This window comes from Eretmochelys imbricata, chromosome 10 (assembly GCF_965152235.1).
Source record: "Eretmochelys imbricata isolate rEreImb1 chromosome 10, rEreImb1.hap1, whole genome shotgun sequence".
NCBI lineage: Eukaryota > Metazoa > Chordata > Testudines > Cheloniidae > Eretmochelys > Eretmochelys imbricata.
Window position 1 is genome coordinate 41,308,820 of NC_135581.1, and position 25,114 is coordinate 41,333,933.

General features: G+C 44.4%; 1 protein-coding gene across 1 annotated transcript in view; it reads left to right on the forward strand.

Annotated features, from left to right (window-relative positions):
- The first annotated feature begins 1,608 nt into the window (after nucleotides 1-1,608).
- The window catches only part of NPTN (neuroplastin), a 102,295-nt gene continuing 78,789 nt past the window's right edge, over nucleotides 1,609-25,114 (forward strand). The window contains 2 exon segments of the mRNA XM_077827906.1: nucleotides 1,609-1,662; nucleotides 1,664-1,850. Of these exon segments, the coding sequence (XP_077684032.1) occupies nucleotides 1,609-1,662; nucleotides 1,664-1,850 (241 nt within the window).

The following is a 25,114-nucleotide window of genomic DNA, read 5'->3' on the forward strand; positions in this document are numbered from 1 at the left end:
TAGGGAGGTGGTGGGAACTCCTTCATTAGAGGTTTTTAAGATCAGGCTTGACAAAGCCCAGGCTGGGATGGTTTAGTTGGGGATTGATCCTGCTTTGAGCAGGGGGTTGGACTAGATGACCTCCTGAAGTCCCTTCCAACCATGATAGTCTATGATTCTATGATTCTATAATAATACTCATCAGGCTTTAAGGGTAGGTGGTGCTAATGGGCTGAAGCAGAGATCAGGAGGGGGTGTGACGTTATTGACATAAACTGTGACTGTATAGATCATTGTTGCAACCACTGTTATATATTTGCAGCAAAGGTGGTTGTGTGAGATGTCTATGACAAGGTTATGATTTGCTGGTTATGATTATATTATCTGTATGCATGTATCATTTTTGTATTTAAAGTTATAAGTATTGGCTTTATACTGTCTGTATTTCAAACTTGTGCTGTGCTTCTGGGTGACACCCCAGAGAATTTGGCATCAGCTCTGCCTAGCCTGCTTGATGGCCCATTAAGGACCATCAACTATAGAACTGATCCACTGAGAGAAGGCAGATACACCTTGTGACTCAGCAAGGCATGCAGTGACATTCCTAGGGACAGAACTCTAAGGTTTTTCCATGTCATGTGCTGGATAGCTTGTCTTTGAAACAAAGAAAGCAGAGGCCACATGGCAAGAGACTATAAAAGGCTGCAGCATCTCCTCCCTCTTGTCTTCAATCCTGCGTCTGCCTCTGGAGGGAATTTGCTACAAACTGAAGCTCTGAACAAAGGACTGAATGACCCATTCCAGCTGTGGATGTACTTGAGACTTGATTTGAACCTGCAGTTTATTCCATCACTGCTACAAGCCTGAACAAAGAACTTTGCCATTACTGTATGTAATTGATTTCATCTAAACAATCTTTACTCTCTCATTTATATTTCTTTCTTTTTATGAATTAACCTTTAGATTTTAGATTCTACAGGATTGGCAACAGCGTGATTTGTGGGTAAGATCCAATTTGTATATTGACCTGGGTCTGGGACTTGGTCCTTTGGGATCGGGAGAACCTTTTTTCTTTTACTGGGGCATTGGTTTCCATAACCATTTGTCCCCATAATGAGTGGCACTGGTGGTGATACTGGGAAACTGGAGTGTCTAAGGGAATTGCTTGTATGACTTGTGGTTAGCCAGTGGGGTGAGACCAAAGTCCTCTCTGTCTGGCTGGTTTGCTTTGCCTTAGAGGAGGAGACTCACCACCCTGGGGCTGTGACTGCCCTGCTCTAAACAATTTGTCTTGACTTGATACTCTCAGAAGTGTCCCACCAAAGGGAGCATCATTACAGGGGGACTCTGGGTTGGGGGAGGGGAGGTGGCACTAAGGGGCTGCAACAGGGTTGGGGGGCTCTGAGGAGGGGGAAGTGTCAGTAAGGGGTGCAGCAGGGACAGGGGACTCCGCGCTGGGGAGGGGGTGGCACTTAGGGGGTGCAGCAGGAATAGGGGCTCTGAGCTGGAGAGGGGAGGGAAGGGGGCAGTAAGGGGCTGCAGTACGGTGGCCGGGCAGGTTAAGGTCCCGTGCTGTCACGTGACACAGGTCACTTTCTCCCAGAGCCTGTCACGTGAGCATGCAGCTCCATGGGTGGAGCTTCGCTTCCTCCCGCTCCGGCGTCTCGCGGGGCTTGGCGCTGCGGTAGGAGGTCGGAGGCAGAAGGACGGAGCCGGTCCCTGTTCGCTCCTCGGTGTCGCCGCCGTTCCCCTCCCGCCCCAGGCCGTGTCGCGCTGTGTCCGGCCTGAGAGGAGGATGTCGGGCTCCGGGTCGCTCTGCCTGTTGCTGGCCGCCGCCTGCCTCATCTCGGGTCCCGCCGCAGCGCAGAACGGTGAGTGGGAGCGGAGCCGGGCACGGAGGCTGGGGAGGGGAGCCGGGCACAGGGGGCTGGGGAGCGGAGCGGGGGGAGGGAGGTGGGCTGGGGATCAGGGTATGGCTGGGCTGAGGAGCGGGGTGGGAGTTGTGAGGGGGCTAACTCCCATATATGGGGAGGCAGCATGGTGCTGGAAGAGAAGGGGGGGTGAAAGGGACAGGGGGATGGGCGGTGGGGTGCGGGGGCAGGTGTGTGTGAAGGGTGAGAGCAGGGTACAGTGGTGCTGGGGAGGAGCCTGAGAGAGGCTGGTAGGAAGCAAGGCTGATATGTGGGGGTGGGCAGAGAAGTGGAGAGGAGTGTGGCTGTGGTGGGGGAACTGGAGGCTGCTGAAAGGGAGAGCAGAAACAGCAAGAGATGGGGGGATTAACAGTGAGGTGTGTAGAGCTGGAAGGGGTGAGTAGGTAGTGTGGAGGGAGGTATGTTTCTGAGGGTGGTTTGAGAGAGAGTGAGGCAGGGCAGTAGTGAATCGGGGTGGTGTGTGGATAGCAGAATAAATTTGATTCGCCTGGGTAAGCAGCAAGGCACAGACAGAAGCAGGTGTGCACGCTGGATGCCCTGATCTCTTACGGCAAGTCTGCACTACAAAATTAAGTTACATCGACATACAGCCATCACAATAATTAAATCGTTTTTGCATGTCCACATTACACTCCTCGTGTTGGCGGTTCGTGTCTTCACCAGGAGCGCTTGCACTGATTTAGCTGTCAGGGTAGGGCAGGGGTGGCCAACCTGTGGCTCCGGAGCCACATGCGGCTGTTCAGAAGTCAATATGCAGCTCCTTGTATAGGCACCGACTCCGGGGCTGAAGCTACAGGCGCCAACTTTCCAGTGTGCAAGGGGGTGTTCACTGCTCAACCCCTAGCTCTGCCACAAGCTCTGTCCCCACTCCACCCCTTCCTGCCCCCTCCCCTGAGCCAGCCATGCCCTCGCTCCTCCCCCTCCCCCCCAGAGCCTCCTGCATGCCTTGAAACAGCTGATCGGCAGGTGTGGGGGAGAGGGAGCTGATGGGGGCCTGCTGATATATTACTGTGGCTCTTCAGCAATGTACAATGGTAAATTCTGGCTCCTCCTTAGGTTCAGGTTGCCACCCCTGGTGTAGGGCATTGTGGGATGGCTTCTGAAAGGCAGCAACAGTTGATGTAAGCAATGCAGTGTCTACACTGACACTGTGTCGACCTAACTATATAACCTAAGTGCTACACCTCTCATGGAGGTGGAGTAATTAAGTTGGTGTAGTGAGTGGACTGCATCAGTGGGAGCTGTATTTTAGTGTAGATGCTTACCAAGTTTGGTCAATGTAAGCTGTCTTATGTTGACATAATTCTGTAGTGTAGATCCGGCCTAAGCGCTGGAGCAGCAAAAGCAATATGATCTGCTGAATACTGGAGTGTGGAAAGTGGATCTGGAAATCTAGTGCCGTTCTGTAAGAAGAACGTAGAGAGTCAATGTGGCTATATGTGAAAAAGATTGTTTATTTATGCAGAGTTCAGCAGTTGCCACTTTAACTATTCTCTGCCAAGATATAAATATATAGTTTAAAAAGTATACTTGTGCTAATAGTTACTGTGAAAACATAATGCTTTGGATCAGTCATCCCACTTAAAATCTCTGATGGCCCTTCTGAACCTGTTCTGAATAGCAGAACCTGTTCATGCAGTGCAAATATTATTTAAACAGTAAATGCTGTCTGCAATGTCAAGACCCATAGCTTTAAATCACAGCTGCTTTCTGAATTTTTGTATCTCAAGGAGCTTCTGAGGCATATAACGCCTTATGCAGCATATGAGATGCTCCTGGTAAAATGGAATGTCTCTGTCCGCCTACTAAATCTGCATCTGCTGAGCTGCTTTAAATGATTTATAATGGAATAAAATTGTAGTTCCTTAGCAACCAAAGAGAGATCCTCTGATAGGGCCATAAAGGAAAAACTGTTTGTTTTCTCATAGGGTAGTGTGTGCTAAATCTAGCATAGCATACCATCTCCATGGTGCGAGTTTGCAGCTAAGTGCATGATAATGGCGATGTAAAGTAGGGCCAAGAGGCTGGGTTAAATGAGTGAAACTCTTTTCAAGGAAGGTCACGCAGAGCTTATAAAAATGAATAAGATCGGCCCTACTGGGTCAGACCAAAGGTCCATATAGCCCAGTATCCTGTCTTCCAACTGTGGCCAGTGCCCCAAAGGGAATGAACAGAACAGGTAATTATCAAGTGATCCATCCTCTGTCGCTCATTCCCAGCCTCTGGCAAACAGAGGCTAGGGACACCGTTCCTTCCCATCCTGGCTAATAGCCATTGATGGACCTATGTGACTTGATGAGACATGTGATCCTAAAGCTAGTGCAGCGGTTCACTAATTGTGGTGTGTGAAATTGTTGCAACTGGGACCCTGTAACAGGGTGTTCTGTCCCCTTTAAGGGGTGGAACCTGGGGCTAGCCAACCCCTGTTCCGTGACCTGATTCTTTAAGGAAACAGGTACTGAAGAGAGCAGTGGACTGGCACCAGCTGTAAATCAGGTAGATACCTCCTTAACATGGTAACATCCAGCGGGTAGGTGAGGATCAGAAGTAGAGCCTGGAGAGGAGATTTGCAGGGGAGCATTGAGTCAGGAGGGAGGCTCCTTGGGATGGGAACCAGAAGCAGAGGGGAGATTGTGCAAAGTAATGCATATTGGAAAACATAATCCCAATTATACATACAAAATGATGAGGTCTGAATTAGCTAAAAGAAAAGGAGTACTTGTGGCACCTTAGAGACTAACCAATTTATTTGAGCATGAGCATCCGATGAAGTGAGCTGTAGCTCACGAAAGCTCATGCTCAAATAAATTGGTTAGTCTCTAAGGTGCCACAAGTACTCCTTTTCTTTTTGCGAAGACAGACTAACACGGCTGTTACTCTGAAATCTGAATTAGCTGTTACCACTCAAGAAAGACATCTTGGAGTTCTCTGAAAACCTCCTCTCAACATGTACCAGCAGTCAAAAAAGCTAATGGAATGTTAGGAGCCTTTAGGAAAGGGATAGATAATAAGACAGAAAATATTATAATGCCATTATATAAAGCCCTAGTACACCCACACCTTGAATGCAGTGTGCAGTTCTGGTTGCCCCATCTGAAAAAAGGTATGTTAGAATTGGAAAAAGTACAGAGAAGGGCAAAGCACATGATGGGGGTATGGAACAGCTTCCATATGAGAAGAGATTAAAAAGACTGGGAGTGTTCAGTTTGGAAAAGAGACAACCAAGGGGGGGATATGATAGAGTTCTACACAATCATGAATGGTGTGGAGAAAGAGAATAAGAAAGTGTTGTTTACCCTTTCACGTAACACAAGAACCAGGGGTCACCTAATGAAATTAATAGGGAGCAGGTTTCAAACAAACAACAGGAAGTACTTCTCCAGACAAGACATAGTCAATCCGGAAACTCGTTTCCAGGGGGTGTTGTGAAGCTCAAAAGTATAACTACGTTCAAAAAAGAAGTAGATAAATTTGTGGAGGATAGGTCTATCAGTGGCGGTTAGCCAGGCTCTGGGTGTCCCTAAGCCTCTGACTGCCGGATGCTGCAACTGCACAACAGGGAATGCATCACTTGATAATTGCCCTCTTCTGTTCGTTCCCTCTGAAGCATCTGGCAGGCAACTCCCAGATGACAGGATAGTGGGCTAGATGGACCATTGGTCTGACCCAGTATGGCTGTTTTTATGTTCTTATTGGTGTGCTGGGGAGCCTGTCTGAATCACAGCCCAGCTCCAAGGAGGAGGGAGAGGGGCCAAGTATAAGAGTCCAAAGACCACAGGAGCCTCTATGTAGTGGGGCTGGAGCTTGGATACTGGTGGGCTGGGGAAGCGTATTTGAATCACCGCACAGCTCCATGAAGGAGAGCTGTGCAGTCCTTTTATGAAGGGGAAAGAAGTTCAGTCCAATAACCAGGGCAGGAGGAGACCTGTGGGAAAGACTGTCCTGTGAGGCCAGGGCCTGCAGTGGGACTGACTGAACTCCCTGGCTCAGAGGGAACTGGGGAGGGGATTTGGGAACCTGAAGCCTTGGAACTAGGGTGAATTGGAGCTGAAGCTTCCTGGTGCTCAGGTAAGAATCAGGGATCCATTGTTAATAGAAATCAGGCCAGATGGCTTCCTGTCAAAGGAAAAGTTGATTAAACTGTCATAGGGTGGGGCACTCAATTTTGAATTTAACAAAGTGCTGCTCAGTAACTTGCGGTTAAGAAGAAGAGAGGACTTTAGCCTGATACCTGACAGAATTTTGGGATTTTTTTTTTATGCCCTTCAGCACTAGGTATCTCTGCAAGCATTTTTTCCCTGATTGCCATTAAAAATAAGTATAGGACGAACCTCAGTGTAGAACTGGACCTCTGACAAGCTCTCTAGTATCTAGTGAGTATCACTAGTCTACATAGCAACTACTATATATTCTGTGACGCAAGCACACCCTTCTCATTAACGACACTTTTAAAATTTTCTCTGAGCTATTCAAAATGTTTAATATTTTTCTTGATTTTAAACTTTGTAAAAAGTAAACAAAGTAAATTTTGGCTCATGTTCAACAACAATCCAGATTAGAATTAAGCAGCAATTTCAAATTAGACAAATTAAAAAATCAAGCCATTGACTTAATTTAGCAGCATATAAAACATCATTTGGCATATTTCATTGTTTTTTATAATTTGAGTAACATAACCGACATAAATTAATAATTGATGCTTTTGATTCACTGTCTAAAAACCCAAGATGTTTTATAAAAAGAAAAGGAGTACTTGTGGCACCTTAGAGACTAACCAATTTATTTGAGCATAATGTGGTACATGAACCAATAAAGTTTGAACAGCTAAGCTGGTGAGATACATAGTCTAGGTGGGTTCTGCAACCAGGAAGTATACAGGTGCAGTGGTAAAACACTGTAAAAAATTAGCTAGTAAATATTAAGACATAGTTGAAGGTATAAATGCTGTAGGACTTAGAGGTTTTAGTGCAGAAAGATGGGACTGCGAATCTGTGCACATTTTGAAATATATCTAAAAGGAAGGCGATCACTTACTATAAGTAAGGCTAAGATTTTGTCACGCATGTTTTTAGTAAAGTCACGGACAGGTCACAGGCAATAAAGAAAAATTCACTGAAGCCAGTGACCTGTATGTGACTTTTAGTAAAAATATGCATGACAAAATGGGGAGCTGCAGGCTCCCTACATCACCCCGTGGGGCCTGGCTTGGAGCTGCAGGGTCCCCCCCACCGCCGGTGGCTCTAAGCTTGGGGCACCCCTGTCATCTGCGTTGGCTCGGAGCTTCAGGGGTCCACCTCCACCTACAGCGGCTCCATGCTCCAGGGTATCCTTGCCGTCTGCGGCATCTTCGTGCTACAGGGTGCCCGTGGGGGCTGGAGTTGTGGAGCGGCCCCCGGGAGTTCCCGGGAGCCCCGCCATCTGGGAGCGCTGAGCACTCCTGTCTCTGCCCCGGCTGGGAGCTCAGGCCCCTGCAGTTCCCAGCCGCCAGGAGTAACGGGGGACCCTGCAACTCCCAGACGTCTGGGGCTCAAGTCACAGAGGTCTCTGGAAGTCATGGATTCAGTGATCTCCTTGACAAAATCATAGCCCTAACTGTAAGTCACTGGTTTGCAATTTTTTCTTCAGCAGTGCTGCCATCTCTTCTGTTTTCAGACTTCCAAACATGGCAGTATAGGTTAAAGATTTCATATCTTCTCCAAGTCTCCATTTGTTTATTTATTTGCAGAGGTTCTCAAATAAAAAGAAAAGGAGTACTTGTGGCACCTTAGAGACTAACAAATTTATTTGAGCATAAGCTTTCGTGAGCTGTCGGATGCATTCAGTGGAAAATACAGTGAGGAGATTTATATACATAGGGAACATGAAACAATGGGTGTTACCATACACACTGTAAGGAGAGTGCTATTACCAGCAGGAGGGTGGCGGGCAGGGGGTGGGGGGGGGAGGGACCTTTTGTAGTGATAATCAAGGTGGGCCATTTCCAGCAGTTGACAAGAACGGCTGAGGAACAGTGCGGGGTGGAGGGGGGGGTATATATATGGGGAAATAGTTTACTTTGTGTAATGACCCAACCACTCCCAGTCTCTATTCAAGCCTAAGTTAATTGTATCCAGTTTGCAAATTAATTCCAATTCAGCAGTCTCTCATTGGAGTCTGTTTTTGAAGTTTTTTTTTTGTTGAAGAATTGCAACTTTTAAGTCTGTAATCAAGTGACCAAAGAGATTGAAGTGTTCTCCAACTGGTTTTTGAATATTATGATTCTTGATGTCTGATTTGTGTCCATTTATTCTTTTACGTACAGACTGTCCAGTTTGACTAATGTACATAGCAGAGGGGCATTGCTGGCACATGATGGCATATATCACATTGGTAGATAAGTGTGTTAAGGGGTCTGCATTAGTTATTCTAAACCAGCAATTCATAGGAGGCAAGTCAATGGAACTGACCTATGTTGACAAGATAATAGTCTCAACCTGCTGCAAACAGTATTGTTTTTAGCATTTACTTTGCAGCAGGGTGAGACTAATGGGGAATGGGCACCTAACTTCCTCTGATCCCTGTAAAAATGCTGTTTGGAATGTGCTGTGGATAAGTCTGACCTCCCTTCTGTCAGAGAAATGCTGTCTGACTCTTGTGGTCTGATTACTTTCCAGGTGTCATCTCTGTTGAGTTTATCTGTCTCTCTGTTATGTTTTCTGTTTTATGTAAGTGAAGTGGGGGGAGCATTGAGTTAAATGGGTCATGTGCTTGTAACTGTTGTTTCATAGCAATGGCAGGTAGGATATAGAATAATGGGATTTGGTATAAGAAGTCTATGTAGACTGCATGCAGATCTGCAGCGTAAACCTTTGCTTTGTGACAGTGAGTACCAGTCTTCAGATTAGTGAATGTTGACATAAAGCTGGGGTTAGGCTAAAGTGTTTAGCCCTGTAGTGCACTGATCATGATTTCTGTTGCTGGCATAAAGGCCTACCTAGCTAGCCAGGTAGTATCAGGCGCTGGCATAAAGCAAGTCCTTTTAGACACAGAACCAGAACCCTAGTTAAGGCATGTGGTGTTTGGATGGAGTGGACTAAGCTCATTAATTAGAATATTTATTACTTAGCACACACCCATCCCAACTTTTCAATTGGAATAAATGATGGTTGTCCCAGTATTTGATAGATTGCCTCAAGATGCTTTGAGATTGTGCTCAGTTGTAGGAAATGTAGATAACCTTAGTGCAGAGTTCAATTTACCTATGTGTACTTTGGCAATTGAACGACAACACTTCTGTCTTTCAGAGGTGTTAGTCGTCGTCCCCCAAGCCCCAGAAAACAAAAGTTTTGCCATGACAAGTGCCAGTGTGAACAGTGCGTTCCTGCCGACAATGCGAACGCCACTTGTTGGGAGTGGAAGTGTTTTGTTGGCAGGAGAGCCGACAGTGGCTACACCGCACGACTTTTAGTGACATGGCTGTAGCTGTGTAGTGTAGACATAGTCTTAATGTCACAAAAGGAAACTTTTCAGAGTAGCAGCCATGTTAGTCTGTATTCGCAAAAAGAAAAGGAGTACTTGTGGTACCTTAGAGACCAACCAATTTATTTGAGCATAAGCTTTCGTGAGCTACATCCAATGAAGTGAGCTGTAGCTCATGAACGCTTATGCTCAAATAAAAGGAAACTTGTTTGTTTCTTAAAGAATGTGCATTGCCACTAATAAAATCAAAGATCAGTGACTTAAAAATGCAACAAAAACAAATCACTACAGCTTGAATAGGTCTACTTAAGTATTTTAAGTTTGGTAACAACTTGCTTAGAAATGTGACTTTTAAATACAATAAATATTGTATTCATTCCTATCACGCTGAAGGATCCCAAAATGTTTTACAAACTATACCTAGGGATCACACTATCTATTTGAAACCTAGTCATCATTGTAGTGTAAGGTTTCAGTGTTTCACGGTGCACAGTAGCACTGCAAGAGTTTAGGACAGGAAGTTAAAAGCATAGCAGTTGAAATTGAAGAAGACATTGCCACAGTATTTTGATGAAACACCTTGCTCCTCCAAAAATGCTATGGTGTCTTGAATGGCCCACAGGCAAGCAAATCTCTGTATTTTGGTCTCAGACAAAAGATTGTCATTGATTCTGTAGGGTGAACTTAAAAAAAATTACTGTGAAGTTTCCTCTTCAAATGAATGGGGAATAATAAGTTATTTTTAATAATTTAAAATTCTATTGGAGCTTTATTAAGTGCTTTTTAAGATTGTGTGAAGATTCTAAAAACATATCAAATTTGAAGCATTTAGAGAAATTGACATTCTTGCAATTTAAACTTTCCTGGGAATTCCTGGGAGAAACTTGTCAGATTTTGCAAGACTGAGTGGATGTCTACTTTGCAATATAAGCTAAGGGTCAGGGGGACTCAAGCCCATTAGTTCAGTATTTGCAAGCCTGGGCTTGAATGTCCACACTAAATATTGACCCTAGGTTTAGAATTTCTGAACCCAGGTCTCTCACCCATGCTTGGGCATTGACACTGCATTACACAGACCTGAGTCAAACCAGCCTATTCTGAGCTTCCTAGTGCCCTTCCCAGCTGTAGCTGCTTTAGCCCTTTGTTTGTGGTGCAGTGTGGGAAAACTTGACTGTCTACCCCACAGCTCACAGGAAGTTGTCACAGCCTGCCAAAATATTCTGCCGAGCTGTCTTTTGGGTCTGCACACTCTCGGCAACATTGAAGAGTCATCATTTGAAGAACTTGTCTTGGTTGTGCTTCCACTCCTGTTTCAAGATATGGGCAGAGCATCTATGAGACACTAGTGGACATTTAGATGGTGTTTTATGACCCTACTGAAGGCATCTGTTGGAGAAGGAGGAGCATGCAGACATGGCAAACTCGATGTGGCTGATGCCTCTCGTGACTCCTGGTGTAGCTGCTGATACCCCCTTTGCAGACCAGCACTTCTGGAGGTGGGCCAAAAACACAGACTTTTGGGATCACATTGTCATGCAAACCTGAGATGACCAGAAGTGGTCCAGAGCTTTTTCAGGCAGAAAGCTACATTTCTGGAGCCATGTGAGCAGCTTGCCACAGCTCTCCAGCGTCACAACACATGCATGAAGGCTGCTTTGCTGGTCCAGAGGCAGGGGGCTATAACCATCAGGAAGCTGTCTACCCCAGACTACTACAAATGTGTTGCTATCCATTTTGGTGTTAGAAAGACAGCTGTGAGTAAAGTGGTTGCCTCAGAAACCTCTGCCATCAGGCATGTGATTTAACCAAAGGTAGTGGGCATAAACAATATCCCTGAAGTAACTGCTAGTTTTGAGAAAATGGGGTTTCCAAACTTTGCTGGGGGTGTTTATGGGACTCATTTATCCATAGTTTGCCCTCCTGAAGGAGCACGTGCATACGTAAACTGTGAAGGATACTACTCCATTGATATTGTGGACTATAGAAGCTGATTTATGGATGCCAGCATGAGCTGTACTGGAAAAGTTCATGGTGCTAGGACAGGGGTCGGCAACTTTTCGGAAGTGGTGTGCCAAGTCTTCATTTATTCACTCTAATTTAAGGTTTCACATGCCAGTAATACATTTTAACGTTTTTAGAAGGTCTCTTACTGTAAGTCTATAATATATAACTAAACTAATGTTGTATGTAAAGTAAATAAGGTTTTTAAAATGTTTAAGAAGCTTCATTAAAAATTAAATTAAAATGCAGAGCCCCCCGGACTGGTGGCCAGGACCTGGGCAGTGTGAGTGTTTCCACCAAATGACATTGTCATAAATGGAGATGTTAGGGGGCTTATTCCTTCACCCACTTACTTCCCTGGTCCTTCTCGCATGAACAGAGAGCAACAATACCCGAAGTCCAAAGGTGCAAACAATTCGATGTTTATTGGGGGGAACTTCCAGCAAGCAGGATTCCAGTTTCCTTCCTTAGTATCCTCCTTCCCAGCTCTGACACCACAGAGCCTTACACCTGTGTCCCTGTTCCCATTCCTGCCCTTAGCAAAACATGATTCCAACTTCCTGACTCCCATTCCCTGTTCCCATTTCCCCCTTTAGCAAAACATGATTCCAATTTTCTTACCCCCATTCCCTGTTCCCATCTCCCCCACACACCCACCCCCTCCCACCCACTTCCTCATTGACTACAGATTATATAGTAAAACTTGAGTTCTGCTTAGCTATTCCTTAACCAATCATTTTCCTGAAATTTAACTAACCAATCCTAACATATTGTAACATGATTATGTAACCAATTATATCCCACCACCTTAATTAGTTTACACCCAGCAAAATTAATTATACAGCAGACAGAAACAATCACAGAACCAGACAGAGATTATACAGACAAACAATAGCAAAGTGGGAACTATAATGACAAGACAATACAGAAGTGAGGATTTCACATCCCAGCTATTGATAAGTGAGTTCTTGGCAGACAGGATGCTATCAAACTAAATTTCCTTTTACATTTTCTAGGCACTTCCCTTTCTCTGGAGGTGATAGGAATACAATTCTGTCCTGATAGTGCCTAACAGCCCAATAGCACCTTATTTCAATGTGACTAGGTTGGAATGTGAGGATGTGACTGTTCGCTTCCTAGCTTATGGCTGCCTCTGCTGCTTAGCCAAAGGCCTTAGCCTAAGAACAGGGCCTCAGACTGTCACAGTAAGAGAAGGCCCTTACCCCAGCAGACAGTGATTTTGATTCTTTCTTTTATACCTCTATCACTAGCCAAGTGATAAGAATACACCTAAATTCTTACAGTACAGGCCTTTGCAGACAGGCCTGAATATCTTTATCCTAACACTCCACCCCTTTTTTTTTCTTTTGGGATCCTCCTGCCCAGGTATCCCTGGAAAAGCATAGGACATATGGCGACACATTTCCTGATAGGGCCAGGCATCAAGGTGGAAGGTGTCGATATTCCATTTGTCCCACTGCCCCTTGTGTAGTATAGTGCCCTGCACCTTCTCTCGTACGGGCATACCACGCCTATTCCAATTAGTGTTCCAGACTTCCCATTATAGTGGGCCCGAGAAGGTTAGGTCCAGGTTGTCTAGTACATTGCAGGGTTTGGAGGGCTTATTACATTACTTATAGGTTATCTCCCTATGCAACGTAACACAAGTACAGTTAACAATTCAAAATCCACAGCAACACCAAGTCCTGACCACTGCAGCATGGTCCAACATCCGAGACACCCCCAAAACACTGCCTCTCCTCCTTCGATGGGGTCACGATCTTGTGTCCAGTTGCTGGCAGTTGCAACAAGCTGCCCCTGGAGGTTTTGCTTGCTTTTGTCCATATCATAAGTCCATTGAATGTTCACAGAGAGGCTATCCCCTTTTGCCTTGGCTTATGAAGTCATATCCTGATCTCAGAGGGCCTGGTAAATGAAGGTTTAATTATACTCTCAGTAGGTAGAATAGTGGTTGAATGCGTATTTGGCAGATTGACATCCCGTTGGTGCTGTTTACAGAAGTGTGTGGATTCCAGTGGAATTAGTGCTGTCTGCCTTTACTGTGGCTTGCTGTGCTCTTCACAAGCTTTGTGAAACCAAAGGTGAGCCATTTGCCCCTGAATGCACTTCTGACAGTAATGGATTGCTGAACTGGTACACTCAGCCAGAAAGTTCGCCTGTCACTGTCTGGAGCAGGATCTGCCTGGACAAAAAATCAGGGCTGTTTTGTGCTCCCATATTATGGACTTGCATGGGCCAATGGAAGAGGAAGAGTAGTATGTTTCTGAATGTGTTTATATAACAGTGTTAACAGTAAATGAGGAACTGTCACTGTATGCAATAAATGGGCGGTGGGGAGTGATTGCCATGATTTTTAATTATGGATGAGATTACTTCTTATGAAAAGTTGTGTGTGTGGGGGTGCACTGTGTGGCAACAATTGTGGATTTTCATCATGGATTGATGTAAATAGGTGTATTGAGAAATTGTGTTTGGAAACAACTTCCCAGTTGTGCTGTATCCTGTGTTTCTCTTTGTGTTTCAGATGCATGGAGAAGTGGGGTTTTTACCCACGAAAGCTTATACTCAAATAAATCTGTTAGTCTTTAAGGTGCCACCGGACTCCTTGTTGTTTTTGTGGATACAGACTAACACAGTTACCCCCTGATACTTTGTTATTCAAAATACACATTATATGATATGATATGATGCAGTGATGCAAATAAACTTTCTACAAGTGCTTGCTCATGTCGATGCCATTCTAGGTGTGTGCTCGTCAGAGATTTTTGCCTTAGTGGTATCTGTAGGGCCAGCTGTGGCGCTCCCTTGAGTGCCACGTTCATGCGTCATTATATCAGGCACCACCGGCCCTATGCCCTCTCAGTTCCTTCTTACCACCCTTTGTGGTTAATTGGAGCGCCTTTTCTTGCATAGCAAGGATTAGCAGTCTCCACCATCCTTTCTGGTTCGCAAGTGTAGACACTTTTGATTCTTCTCTTCTCACCCATGCTAATCCTATCTTTAAATCCCACTGGACGTTGCTCTAAAATTGTTACTTGAACTATGATTGTATCCCATCTCTACTACTGTAGCCATGTTCCTATACCTCATGCCCCTATTGTCCATGGAAAAAAAAAATCATACGTTTCGCATCACTAGATTGGTGTCCATCTCCTCTTCAGATTCATTCATTGTGGTTTCCTTTTGATTTCTATATCAAATTCAAGTCTTGTCTTTCAAAGCTCACATAGCTTGACTCCTGATTGTCTCATTGGCAATCATTATTTTTTTTTTTTCTATTTTTTTGGTCAAACCCAAACCACATGTCTAATTTAACCTCCACTTTGTCTCCTTTCACTTTCTGGGCTTTATTCCTTGTGGCCACTGTGCCTAGAAGCCCCTTGCAGAACCCTCAAAGTGCTTGTGACACTGTCCAAAGCAACCAGTTGCTTATTGTTGCAAACCACATTGTCCTCTTCCCCAACCGCACATTTTAACTTGGGTTTCAACTGAAGCTGTTCAGAGCAGGGCTATATCTTATTTGGCTATAAAGTTCCATGTTGTATAAATAACTAAAATAACCCTAGGTAATTAGATAATTAAAATACATTCAGCTCATCTTTAAAGTTGTACTTTTAAGCCAGAAATAAACTTAAAAAAAAAAAAAAAAGAAACAAGCTGATTTTAATCAGTCCAAGGATCAGTAATAATAAACAAATCAATGTACGTACATTCTCCTGGTTTTAGAAAGCATATACAGTAATCTCTTGATGTAGGACCTATACTATGAGATATTTGCTTTTAAAATATGTCCTGGATCTGATGGGATGGGAAAAGCAAATCAGCCTCTTCCTCACTAAAGTAAAGTTGTCCCATATCCAAATATAATATTTAAAAGCACATTTATATAGTGCTGTATTGTACACATGGTTTTACTAACCTTGATTAATACATATTCTGAAGAGCTTACTGTTTAAGAAAGAAAACAAACACACGAAAAATTTGGATAGCATTTTAGGCAAAGGAGAAAGTAGGGTTAATTGCTGACAAGAGCAGCAGGGGTGCTTGAAGAGATGAGTTTGAAAGCGGGGAGAGGGCTCTTGGCAGGCAAGGGAAGTTTGAGGTTGTTTCAGGTATGGGGGAAAAGCATGACAGAAGGTGCTGTAGAGAGGGGAGAAGGAGACTAAATATTCAGTAAAGCAAACATATTGGGAAGAGTGCAAGATGTGGGATGAAGGGCACAGAATTGGGGGAGACAGGTAGGGCCAAGACTATGTAGGGCTGGGGTCGGCAAACTTTTTGGCCTGAGGGCCACATCTGGGTATGGAAATTGTATGGCGGGCCATGAATGCTCACAAAATTGGGGGTTGGGTGGGGGGAGGGCTCCCGCTGGGGTTTAGGAGGGTGCTCCAGACTGGGACCAAGGGGTTTGGAAGGAGGGGGATGAGGGCTGGAGCAAGGGTTTGGGGTGCGGGAGTGGGTCAGGGGTGCAGGCTCCAGGTGGCGCTTACCTCAAGCAGCTCCTGGAAGCAGCGGCATGTCCCCCCTCCGGCTTCTATGCCAGGTGGCTCTGTGTGCTGCCCTGTGCGCAGGCGCTGCCCCTGCTGCTGTCATGGGCCACGGTTCCTGGCCAATGGGAGCTGTGGGGGCAGCATGTGGAGCCCCTTGGCTTCCCCTATGCATAGGAGCTGGAGGGGGGACATGCCACTGCTTCTGGAAGCCGTGCGGAGTGGGGTAAGTCCCAGACACCACTCCCTGGCGGGAAGACTCCCTGGCGGAACTCGAGGATGGATTAAAATGTCTGGAGGTCCGGATGCGGCCCCTGAGCCATAGTTTGCAGACCCCTGATGTAGGGCATTGTAGATGAGTATCTTAAATTGGCTTAAGATGAGAAGTCAGTGGGAAATTCAAGAAAGGGGCTGATTTGACCAGAGGAAAGGGATGGTCACTGTAGTTGGCGTGTTTAGGACAGAAAGACAAGGACGTGAAAGGCAGAGGTTAGAGACGTTGTGGTCAAGGTGAGAGATATCCACAATGTGAACAAGAGATTTTTTTTTTAGCAATGATGTGAGTGAGGAAGGAGAAGATTTTGGTGCTATTACAGAAGCAGCATCAGTAGGATTTAGCAAGAAACAGGATATGGTGGAGGAGGGGAGCTTGATTACATTGAGTATGGTCTGGGAGATGGGAAGAATAGAGGGGTCAATAGAGAGGGGGAAAAAAAGCAGAGGAGAGGGACAGGATAGAAACAAATTTGCTTTTGGGGAAAAATGGCAGAGAATGCAGTTTATAAGGCAGTTGAATATCAAGATTTTGAGGCAGATAGAGATGTGAGATTTTGACAGAGAAGAGACGTCAGGGTTAGAGAGGTAAACTTAGGAATCCTCAGTATCAAGATTGTATTTCAAATAATGGGAGTAGATGAAGGTGGCTGTAGTGAAATAACAAAGAAAGGAGCAAGAACAGAGCCCTGGGAATGCCAGCTGGTAGGAGGGAGAGTGAGGAGCCAGCTATTAGGGAGATGGTCAACAAGGTAAGAGCACAGTTCTGGAAACCAAGAATTGAGAGGTTTCAGAGTAGCAGCCATGTTAGTCTGTATCCACAAAAAGAAAAGGAGTATTTGTGGCACCTTAGAGACTAACAAATTTACTTGAGCATAAGCTTTCGTGAGCTACAGCATACGATCAAGTGAGCTGTAGCTCACGAAAGCTTATGCTCAGATAAATTTGTTAGTCTCTAAGGTGCCACAAATACTACTTTTCTTTTTTCAAGAATTCAGAGTGGAGGAAAGCAGAGTGTTTTAAGGCAGGAAAGAAATTGCAAATTAGAATGAAGTCTTAGATTGTTGGTGTGTCAGAGCAGTTTTAGTGAGATGGAGAGGCTTGGAAAATATTCTGATGGGGATCAAGGAGGGCTTGAAAGAGACATTGAGGTAGATCAAGGAGAGGAAGCAAAGGGTAAACAGCACACTACAGGATATTCAGATACAGTAGACTAAATTTGGGAGTCCAAATATTTTGACAAAGTTCCTCTAATTTTGTATTGGTAAGACTCTTCCATCTGAATTTCTTACAATGGAATGAAATAATGAACATGAAAATTGTAGCTGTATTGTAAACCAGATAGTTACCAGTTAAGGCAAAATGACAGACAGAATCACAAAAGCAAACCTTCAGTTGTTTTAGCATGATGGATTATGTTATGTTTGTAGAACAGTGTGTAACTAAAGTTAACTCTTGAGTTTGGGATCCATCAGTAGAGAGGGTTTACTTGGATGGTTAAACTGCCTTAATCTCTGCAGGAAGTGGATGAGAAGGTCAGAACGGACATGGTGATTTGTTCAGGGCTTACATCCAGGAAATTGGGGTATTGCATTCTGTACTGGGTTTCTTGTAATCTCCTTTGCTGTAATTGCAAGCCTGGCTAGCTACTGAGTTCTCCAGTTCTAAGGGTGATGAACTGTATTAGGTAGAGTTACTAGTTTGACAGGAAAGAGAGACTTCTTGGGATATTTTCAGAGTTCCAGAGCAGTTGGGCATCAAAGTCTCATGAAAAGTTAATGGGAGTTAGGTACCCAGCTGCCCTTTGTGCCTTTGAAAATCTTCTCCCCAATATCCTTAAATGGCACCTGATACAGTGAATAGAGGTAAGCATTGGTTTGATAAAATGTTGCTACACTTTTACACTTTAAAATGTGACAAATACAAGAACTTTTTTTTTTTTTTTTTTTTTACACTATGCAGCTTAGCAGCAAATGTAACATATCAGGTGACAGGTGAGTGTTATGGTAGCAAACACAGTTCAGACCTGGGATTATTTTGGGTTGGTATTGGGGAAAAGAGTACAGGTATTTCTCAGGGGCAGGCTAAAGAGAAACTTTGTGCCAGGGACAAGTGGTGCAATTGTGCACGCTCCATGTTTTAAAAGATGGTTAGAAAGAGCTTTTATTGTTGTTAAAGCTGAGTGCTGGCGTTAGAGTGCTGGTGCTGGAAATGATGGTTTTATACCCACAGAACATAGGCAGTAGTACTATGCGGTCCCCGCACCATGCTGCCAAATTACAAATGTGCTTTAATTCCCACTAGGAAGGACCTCTTAATGGCTGGCATGGTTCGTTCTTGATGCCTATGGAATACTTGTCTGTGGAGATTAACAGTACCAACTATTTCAGTTTGAGTTAGTGTTTCATTGTGGATACCTCTTTTCTTGGAACTTAAGAGTATGTCTACCAGCCTGCAGAAGCGAGCCTCTATGCCCAGGTCAGCAGGCTCAGGTGGTGGAGCTCATGCTAGCTTTCTGAAAAGAGCTGTGTAGACAGTGCTCTGAAGCCCACTTCCCTCCATAGGCTTCAGAGCTTGAGCTGCAAATTCAAAGCATTGTCTGTACAGCTGTTTTTAAAGTGCCAGTGCAAGTCCTGCTTCCCTTGTCAGTTGACCTGGGATTGGAGGCTCGCTCCTGTGGGCGGCGTAGACATTCCCAAGGAGACCACCAGCTAATCTTGCATAGGCCTAAGAAGAGTCATCAGATGGCAAACACTCTGTGGGCGGCATAGACATTCCCAAGGAGACCACCAGCTAATCTTGCGTAGGCCTAAGAAGAGTCATCAGATGGCAAACACTCTGTGGGCGGCGTAGACATACCCAAGGAGACCACCAGCTAATCTTGCGTAGGCCTAAGAAGAGTCATCAGATGGCAAACACTCTGTGGGCGGCGTAGACATTCCCAAGGAGACCACCAGCTAATCTTGCATAGGCCTAAGAAGAGTCATCAGATGGCAAACACTCTGTGGGCGGCGTAGGCATACCCAAGGAGACCACCAGCTAATCTTGCGTAGGCCTAAGAAGAGTCATCAGATGGCAAACATTTTCAGTGGCCGCTAAAATGGGCTAGATTTGAACACCTGAAGCCAAAAAGGCTCCATATCCCATTAGTATTACTAATGCTCTGAGCTGTTCAACAGCTTGGTTTTAGTGTTTTACTTGATGGCTCGCTCCCACCCGTGTACCCGTAGTGGAAGACTTCAGCAAAATTGAGACAACAGCTAATCAGAACACTGCTTGTTTTAGTAATTTGAAACAAAATTAAAACTAGAAAAGTAAATATGGGATCATTTGACTTGTGGTGCGAGAATTTTTAATTACAGATTTATCTTAAAGTTACAAACTAGCATTCATATCTGGGAGCTTAATGTACAAATAGATGCTAATAATTCTTTAAGTCATTCTGAACCTAGATTCCCCCCCCCCCACCTTCCCCAATATTTGCATTAAGGTCTCGGATTTGACCTGTGACATTAAGGTCATGTATCTAATTTCTAGCTCTCATCTTAATTACTGTGGACAAGTCTGTTTCCTTGGATTTCCCCTATTAAAGTACATTTTACAGACATCCAGATTAGGATTCCAAATGTTTCAGATGAAATTTCAACTGAGGTACTGCAGTTAATATCTGTGGAAGTTCTTTATATTTCTTATAAGAACAAATGCTTGTAAAAGATCACATGCTAAATGTCTAACACCTTGATTTTTACATTACGCCTTTGTGGGGTTTGGTGGCAGCAGTCTTTAGTTTCTAACCATTTCTCTTGCTTGATTCTTTTGCTTTCGCGCACTCTTCTTTTAAATTACTCTTCCTTTAATATTGCTTTTGTCAAACGTCTCTTCTGATATTTATGCTTTTTGTTTTTACCATTGCTTAGATGACTTTTCCCAGCTGCTGCTGCTTTTAAAATTTTTATTTTTATTTTCTTTAAACGTTAGGGCTCTTTCTGTTCTGGACATGGCTTTACAACCCTCTTTTCATTGCACTCCATCTTGCCTTCACCTTTTTCTTTACAGTCTGGTGCTATCACCTCTTTCCTTTGCTCTTTCAGAACTATTTTAACTTTGTTCCACCCCCCTTTCTGCTGACTGCTCTATAACCTGCATTGAGGGGTTGGGTACTGAATGGAACAATTGAGAGAATTTTATGGTGGTGTAAAAACTTCACTCCCTAACCTATTGGCACATATTTTCTATTTGACATTCCTATACCTACTTCTTCTTACAAGCCAGGAGGATGTTTGCTATCTGAGATGGGCTTGTTACTGTGAAACTTTGTTACTTGCATTTCGGTCTTTCACGTCTTCTATATGATATCCAGTAGGCCTATTTGACAAGAATAAATATGGCACCACTGATGTTACCATGCAGTCAGGGTACACTGTACTCTGTGATTCTGAAAGTGTGGAATTTGCCACAGTGTTGTGCTCCATAATCCTAAGCTTTCATTTATAAAACTTCCTGGCCCCTTGTGGTTTTGAAAATAACCTTGGAAACATGAATGGAGTGTACAGCGATGCAGTGGTCTCTTCTTGGATCAGCAGACAGTCTGACTTAACTACTTTGAGGTGTGAACTGTCACATTTGCTTAACTCAATGTGAAGACAGTACAAACTTGAATTTAATATTGAACTAAATAACTGTCATGATGATTCACTTTCATATTTAATCCCTTTTTTAGCTGAAAGGAAGTTTTTGCAGTGTTTGTAATTTGCCACACCAGAGTTCTACATAATGTATGCCCAGTTTACCCTTTTGTAAATGAGGCCTCATGTGCAATACATTGCATATCTTCAGTTCCTCTTGGACCGAGAAATATGCAGAGTGAGGGACATGTAGAAACTCAGGCTGTCAGGAGCAAACATGAGAAGCAGCCTCAGCAGAGATCCTTGGACACTGATAGGAGACTGCTTACAGTTTCCACTCTAAATGTTCTCTCCACTGTGCAACCTTCTCTCACCCCCTTCCTCATGTTTCTTAATCCCTTGCTTTGTCTTCAGGGCTACAAGTGTGTTTACATGGCAAGATAACTAAATGTGATAGTTCTTCTTAGAGTGCTGGTCCCTATGTGTATTCCACATGTCGGGACGTTTGCATGCCTTGTGCCTGAGTCCAGAAATTCTAACAAGCAATGTTTGTTGGTCTGCGCATGCCCAGTAGATGTCCTCATGCTCCCAACCGAGGTCATAAGAGGCAGTGTGGGCCAACACCTCTCCAGTTCCTTCTTACTGCTGCATGACCTGAGTTGGAATCCTGCATCCTCAGATTTTTTTTATAGAATCTATAAATCTGTTAATACTCTTTATACATCTAAGCCTTGTATTAGAGTTTTATAGTACTGTTAGGGTAGCTTGTTTTCTCGTGCTGGAGACTTCCTCCCTGCGATTTGGGACTATGCCCAGGGTCCTAGAGTTCAGGAACTCTCTCTCTTGCCCTCACTCTTTCTCTGTCCACTGCAATCACTAGCGCTGCCTCTACTGCTTGAGTGAGATGCATATCTCTGCAAAGTGCTGTACTGGTCATTCATTTCCACCAAGACCTCACAAAGCTTTGCTTAAGGAAAACACCTGATAGAGAAGGCTATGAGGCCCCTCTCTGGTCTGGGTCAGGGAGACCTCTCCCTTCCCTCTCCGGTACATTGGCCCCAACAGATGAGCAGCGTCCCTCAAAGAACATGCTTAGAAATGGATTTTGCACCACCTAAGCCCAAGGATTCTTTCTCCAGGGCTTCCCATGAGAGTAGGGGGCACTCTCATGGTCACAAAGAGAGTTCCCGATCAAGCATGCAGTCCCTCCCCGAGCCTGTCGAGGTCAGGTGAGCCTTTGTTGCAGACCCTAATGGACCAGCAGTGCTGGAAAATGCCCAGGCTGGAGGGTAAAGTGTTCAGGAAGAAAGATCTGTTGGTGACTCCTGCATTACTACACTGGAGGATGATTCTAATTTGGTGTCTCAGGAACTGGCTTCTCTCCAGCCATACACCTACAGTGGAACACCCCTGGGGGACACACATCTCGAAGAACCATCGTTACTGCACAAGGTGAGTAACTTCCTCTCCCTAACAATCCCTCCCCCCACTTCCCCCCCCCCCCAAAAAAACGCCCAACAACCCTGTTCCATATTTTTCCCACCCATACCCAACAACCCTCCAAGTTCACACGCAGGCTCCTTCCCAGCAATTTACTTCCCTCTCCCTCAGCTCCTCCATTATCCTTGACTCCCCCAAAGCTTTGCACCGCTTCTAGTGGGTGCGGGAAATACAGTTCTATGTTGTAGTTTAAATGAATTATTACTCAAGAGTTCTGTATTAATATGCCTAGTAAGAAAGCTATTTGTCAAAAAACATTTCCTAAATCTTTTTTTTTGTCTGTATTGTTACAGACATACTTGCTGATGGGTACTTTGAAATAAATGACCAAAAATATTTGAAACTGGTGAGATTATATTGTGTTATTTTGACAAATAAAATATGCAGAATTTTAAAATATTGTGGGCAGAATTTTTAATTTTTTGGCACAGAATTCTTCCAGGAGTATCATGTGTTCTACTACCAGTGTGCAGCTGAGCTGCTGTGGAAATGTCAGACTGTTCAGAGTCCTTGCTTCTTGGTCCCCTCTACAACCACAAGTTCTACCCATTCCCAGCCACCTGCAAAGGGCTACTTCTGGCATCTTGGTTAAGACCCATCTGCGACCCACCTCTTCTCCCATCACCTTTTGGGGGCCGTCTCATACTCTTCCCCTGTCACAAACCCCCTTCCCAGTCCTCCTCTTGGGACGACTCTTATGAGATGATTCTTCCACGAGAGGTGGACTCCCTCCTGCAAAGAGGGGCAATAGAGCATGTCTCAGTTCACTATCAAGGGAGAGGGTTCTATTCCCTGTATTTCCTAGTCTCCAAAAAAGACGGAGGGTGGAGACCCATTCTGAACCTATGACAAGCTCAACATCTTTATTTGAAAGTTGAAATTCAGGATGGCTGCGTTAGCATCCATAATCCCCTCCCTACTGGAGATGATGTGGTTCAGGGCTCTTGACATGATGGACACGTACTTTCTTATTAGACATTCATTACTCCACAGGGCATTCCTTCTGCTTGTGGTTGGCCAAGAACATCTCCAGTTCAGAGTCCTTACTTTTGGGTTGGTGACAGCATCTAGAGTGTTCATAAAAGTTTTCTTCGTGGTGGCAGCCCAAATGAGACATCAGAGTTTTCTCCCATCTGGGCAACTAGCTCTTGGTAGGCTGCTCCTGCCAGGAGGTCAAGCTGGCAGTTGTTGTTTCTGATCCATCTTCTAGTAGCCTTGGGCATTTGCATAAACAAAAAGTCCATTTTATCACCCACAAAGATGATGATAAACTTTAATGAAGCAACACTGGACTCTGTTTCTGCAAGAGCTTTCCTTCCACAGAAAGATTTTTGTTAATGAACAGCCTGATCTCATGAATTTCCTGAAGTCCAAGAATTATAGACCAGTCAGTCTGATTTTGTTGCCTGGGCAGCTACTAGAGCAATGTATAAAACATTCAGATTGTAAATACCTGGAGGTTGAAGGGGTAATCACTGGCAGCCAGGGTGGATTTACCAAGAACAAATCATGCCAAACCAGCTTGATTTCCTTCTTTGATAGGTTAACTGGTTTGGTGGGTGGGGGAATGTGGTGGACATCAGCAAGGCTCTGTTAGACAGTCCCACATGACATTCTGCTAAGTGAGCTGGAGAAGTGCGGGCTTGATAGAACTACCATTAAATGGATACATAATTGGTACCGTTGTAAACAAAGAATTAACTATTAATGGAATGATGTCAGATTGGAGGAAGGTCTCAAGTGAGGTTCCACAGGGATCTGTTCCGGGTCCAGTGTTACTTAACATCTTTATTTAAGGAATTGTATGTAGAAATAGAGAGCATACTGATCAATTTTGCTGATACACAAAGCTATGGGGGGCTTAGAGCTAAGATTCAAAGGGATCTTGATAAATTGGATAACTAGGCTATAAGACGACAAAATGAAAGAGTAGGGGTGCTACGCTTAGGGAAGAAAAACCAAATGCACAAATACAGAATGGGGAATAACTGGCTTGGCAGCAACACTGCTGAGAAGAATCTGGGAGTTGTGGTGGATCACAACCCTAATATGAGTCACCAATATGATACTGTTGCACCCCTCCCTCCCGAAAAAAGGGCAAATGCAGTTTTAGGTTGCATTAACAGAAGCATAGTATGCAAGTCACAGGAGGTGATAGTACCACTCTACTAGGTCTGAGTAGGCCTCAGCTGAAGTATTGTGTCCCAACTTTGGTCACCAATGTATAGAAAAATCCAGAGGTGAGCAACAAAGATGGTCAAAGGGATGGAATGCAAGTCATCTGAGCAGAGGCTGAAGGAACTAGGTATGCTTAGTTTGGAAAAGAGGAGCTTGAGGGGAGACATGTTAGTGGTCCTCAAATACCTGAAAGGCTGCCATAAAAAAGATGGAGAAAAGTTGTTCTCTCTTGCCACAGAGGGCAGGACAAGAGGTAATGGGTTCAAACGACATCGTAGCAGATTTAGAGTAAATCTCAGGAAAAACTTCCTAATTGTAAGCAGAGTAGGACAATGGAACAGACGCCTCAGGAGACCGTGGCAGCTCCTTCACTGGAGGTTTTCAAAAGGAGGCTGGGTAGTCAGCTGTCTTGAATGGTTCAGACTCAACAAATCCTGCCTCTTGGCAGGAGGTTAGACTAGATGACCTTTGCAGTCCCTTTTGAATCTATGATTCTAATTACAGTGAGAATGTGCCTGTTGCTGTTGGGCCGTATGGCCTCATGCCCTTATGTGACACCGTTCACCAGGCTTCATCTGTGATATTTACAGGGCTGGCTCTGCTTGGTCTACTCACAGAACAAGGATCACATCAACTACAAGGTTACTGTTCCCACTAGAGT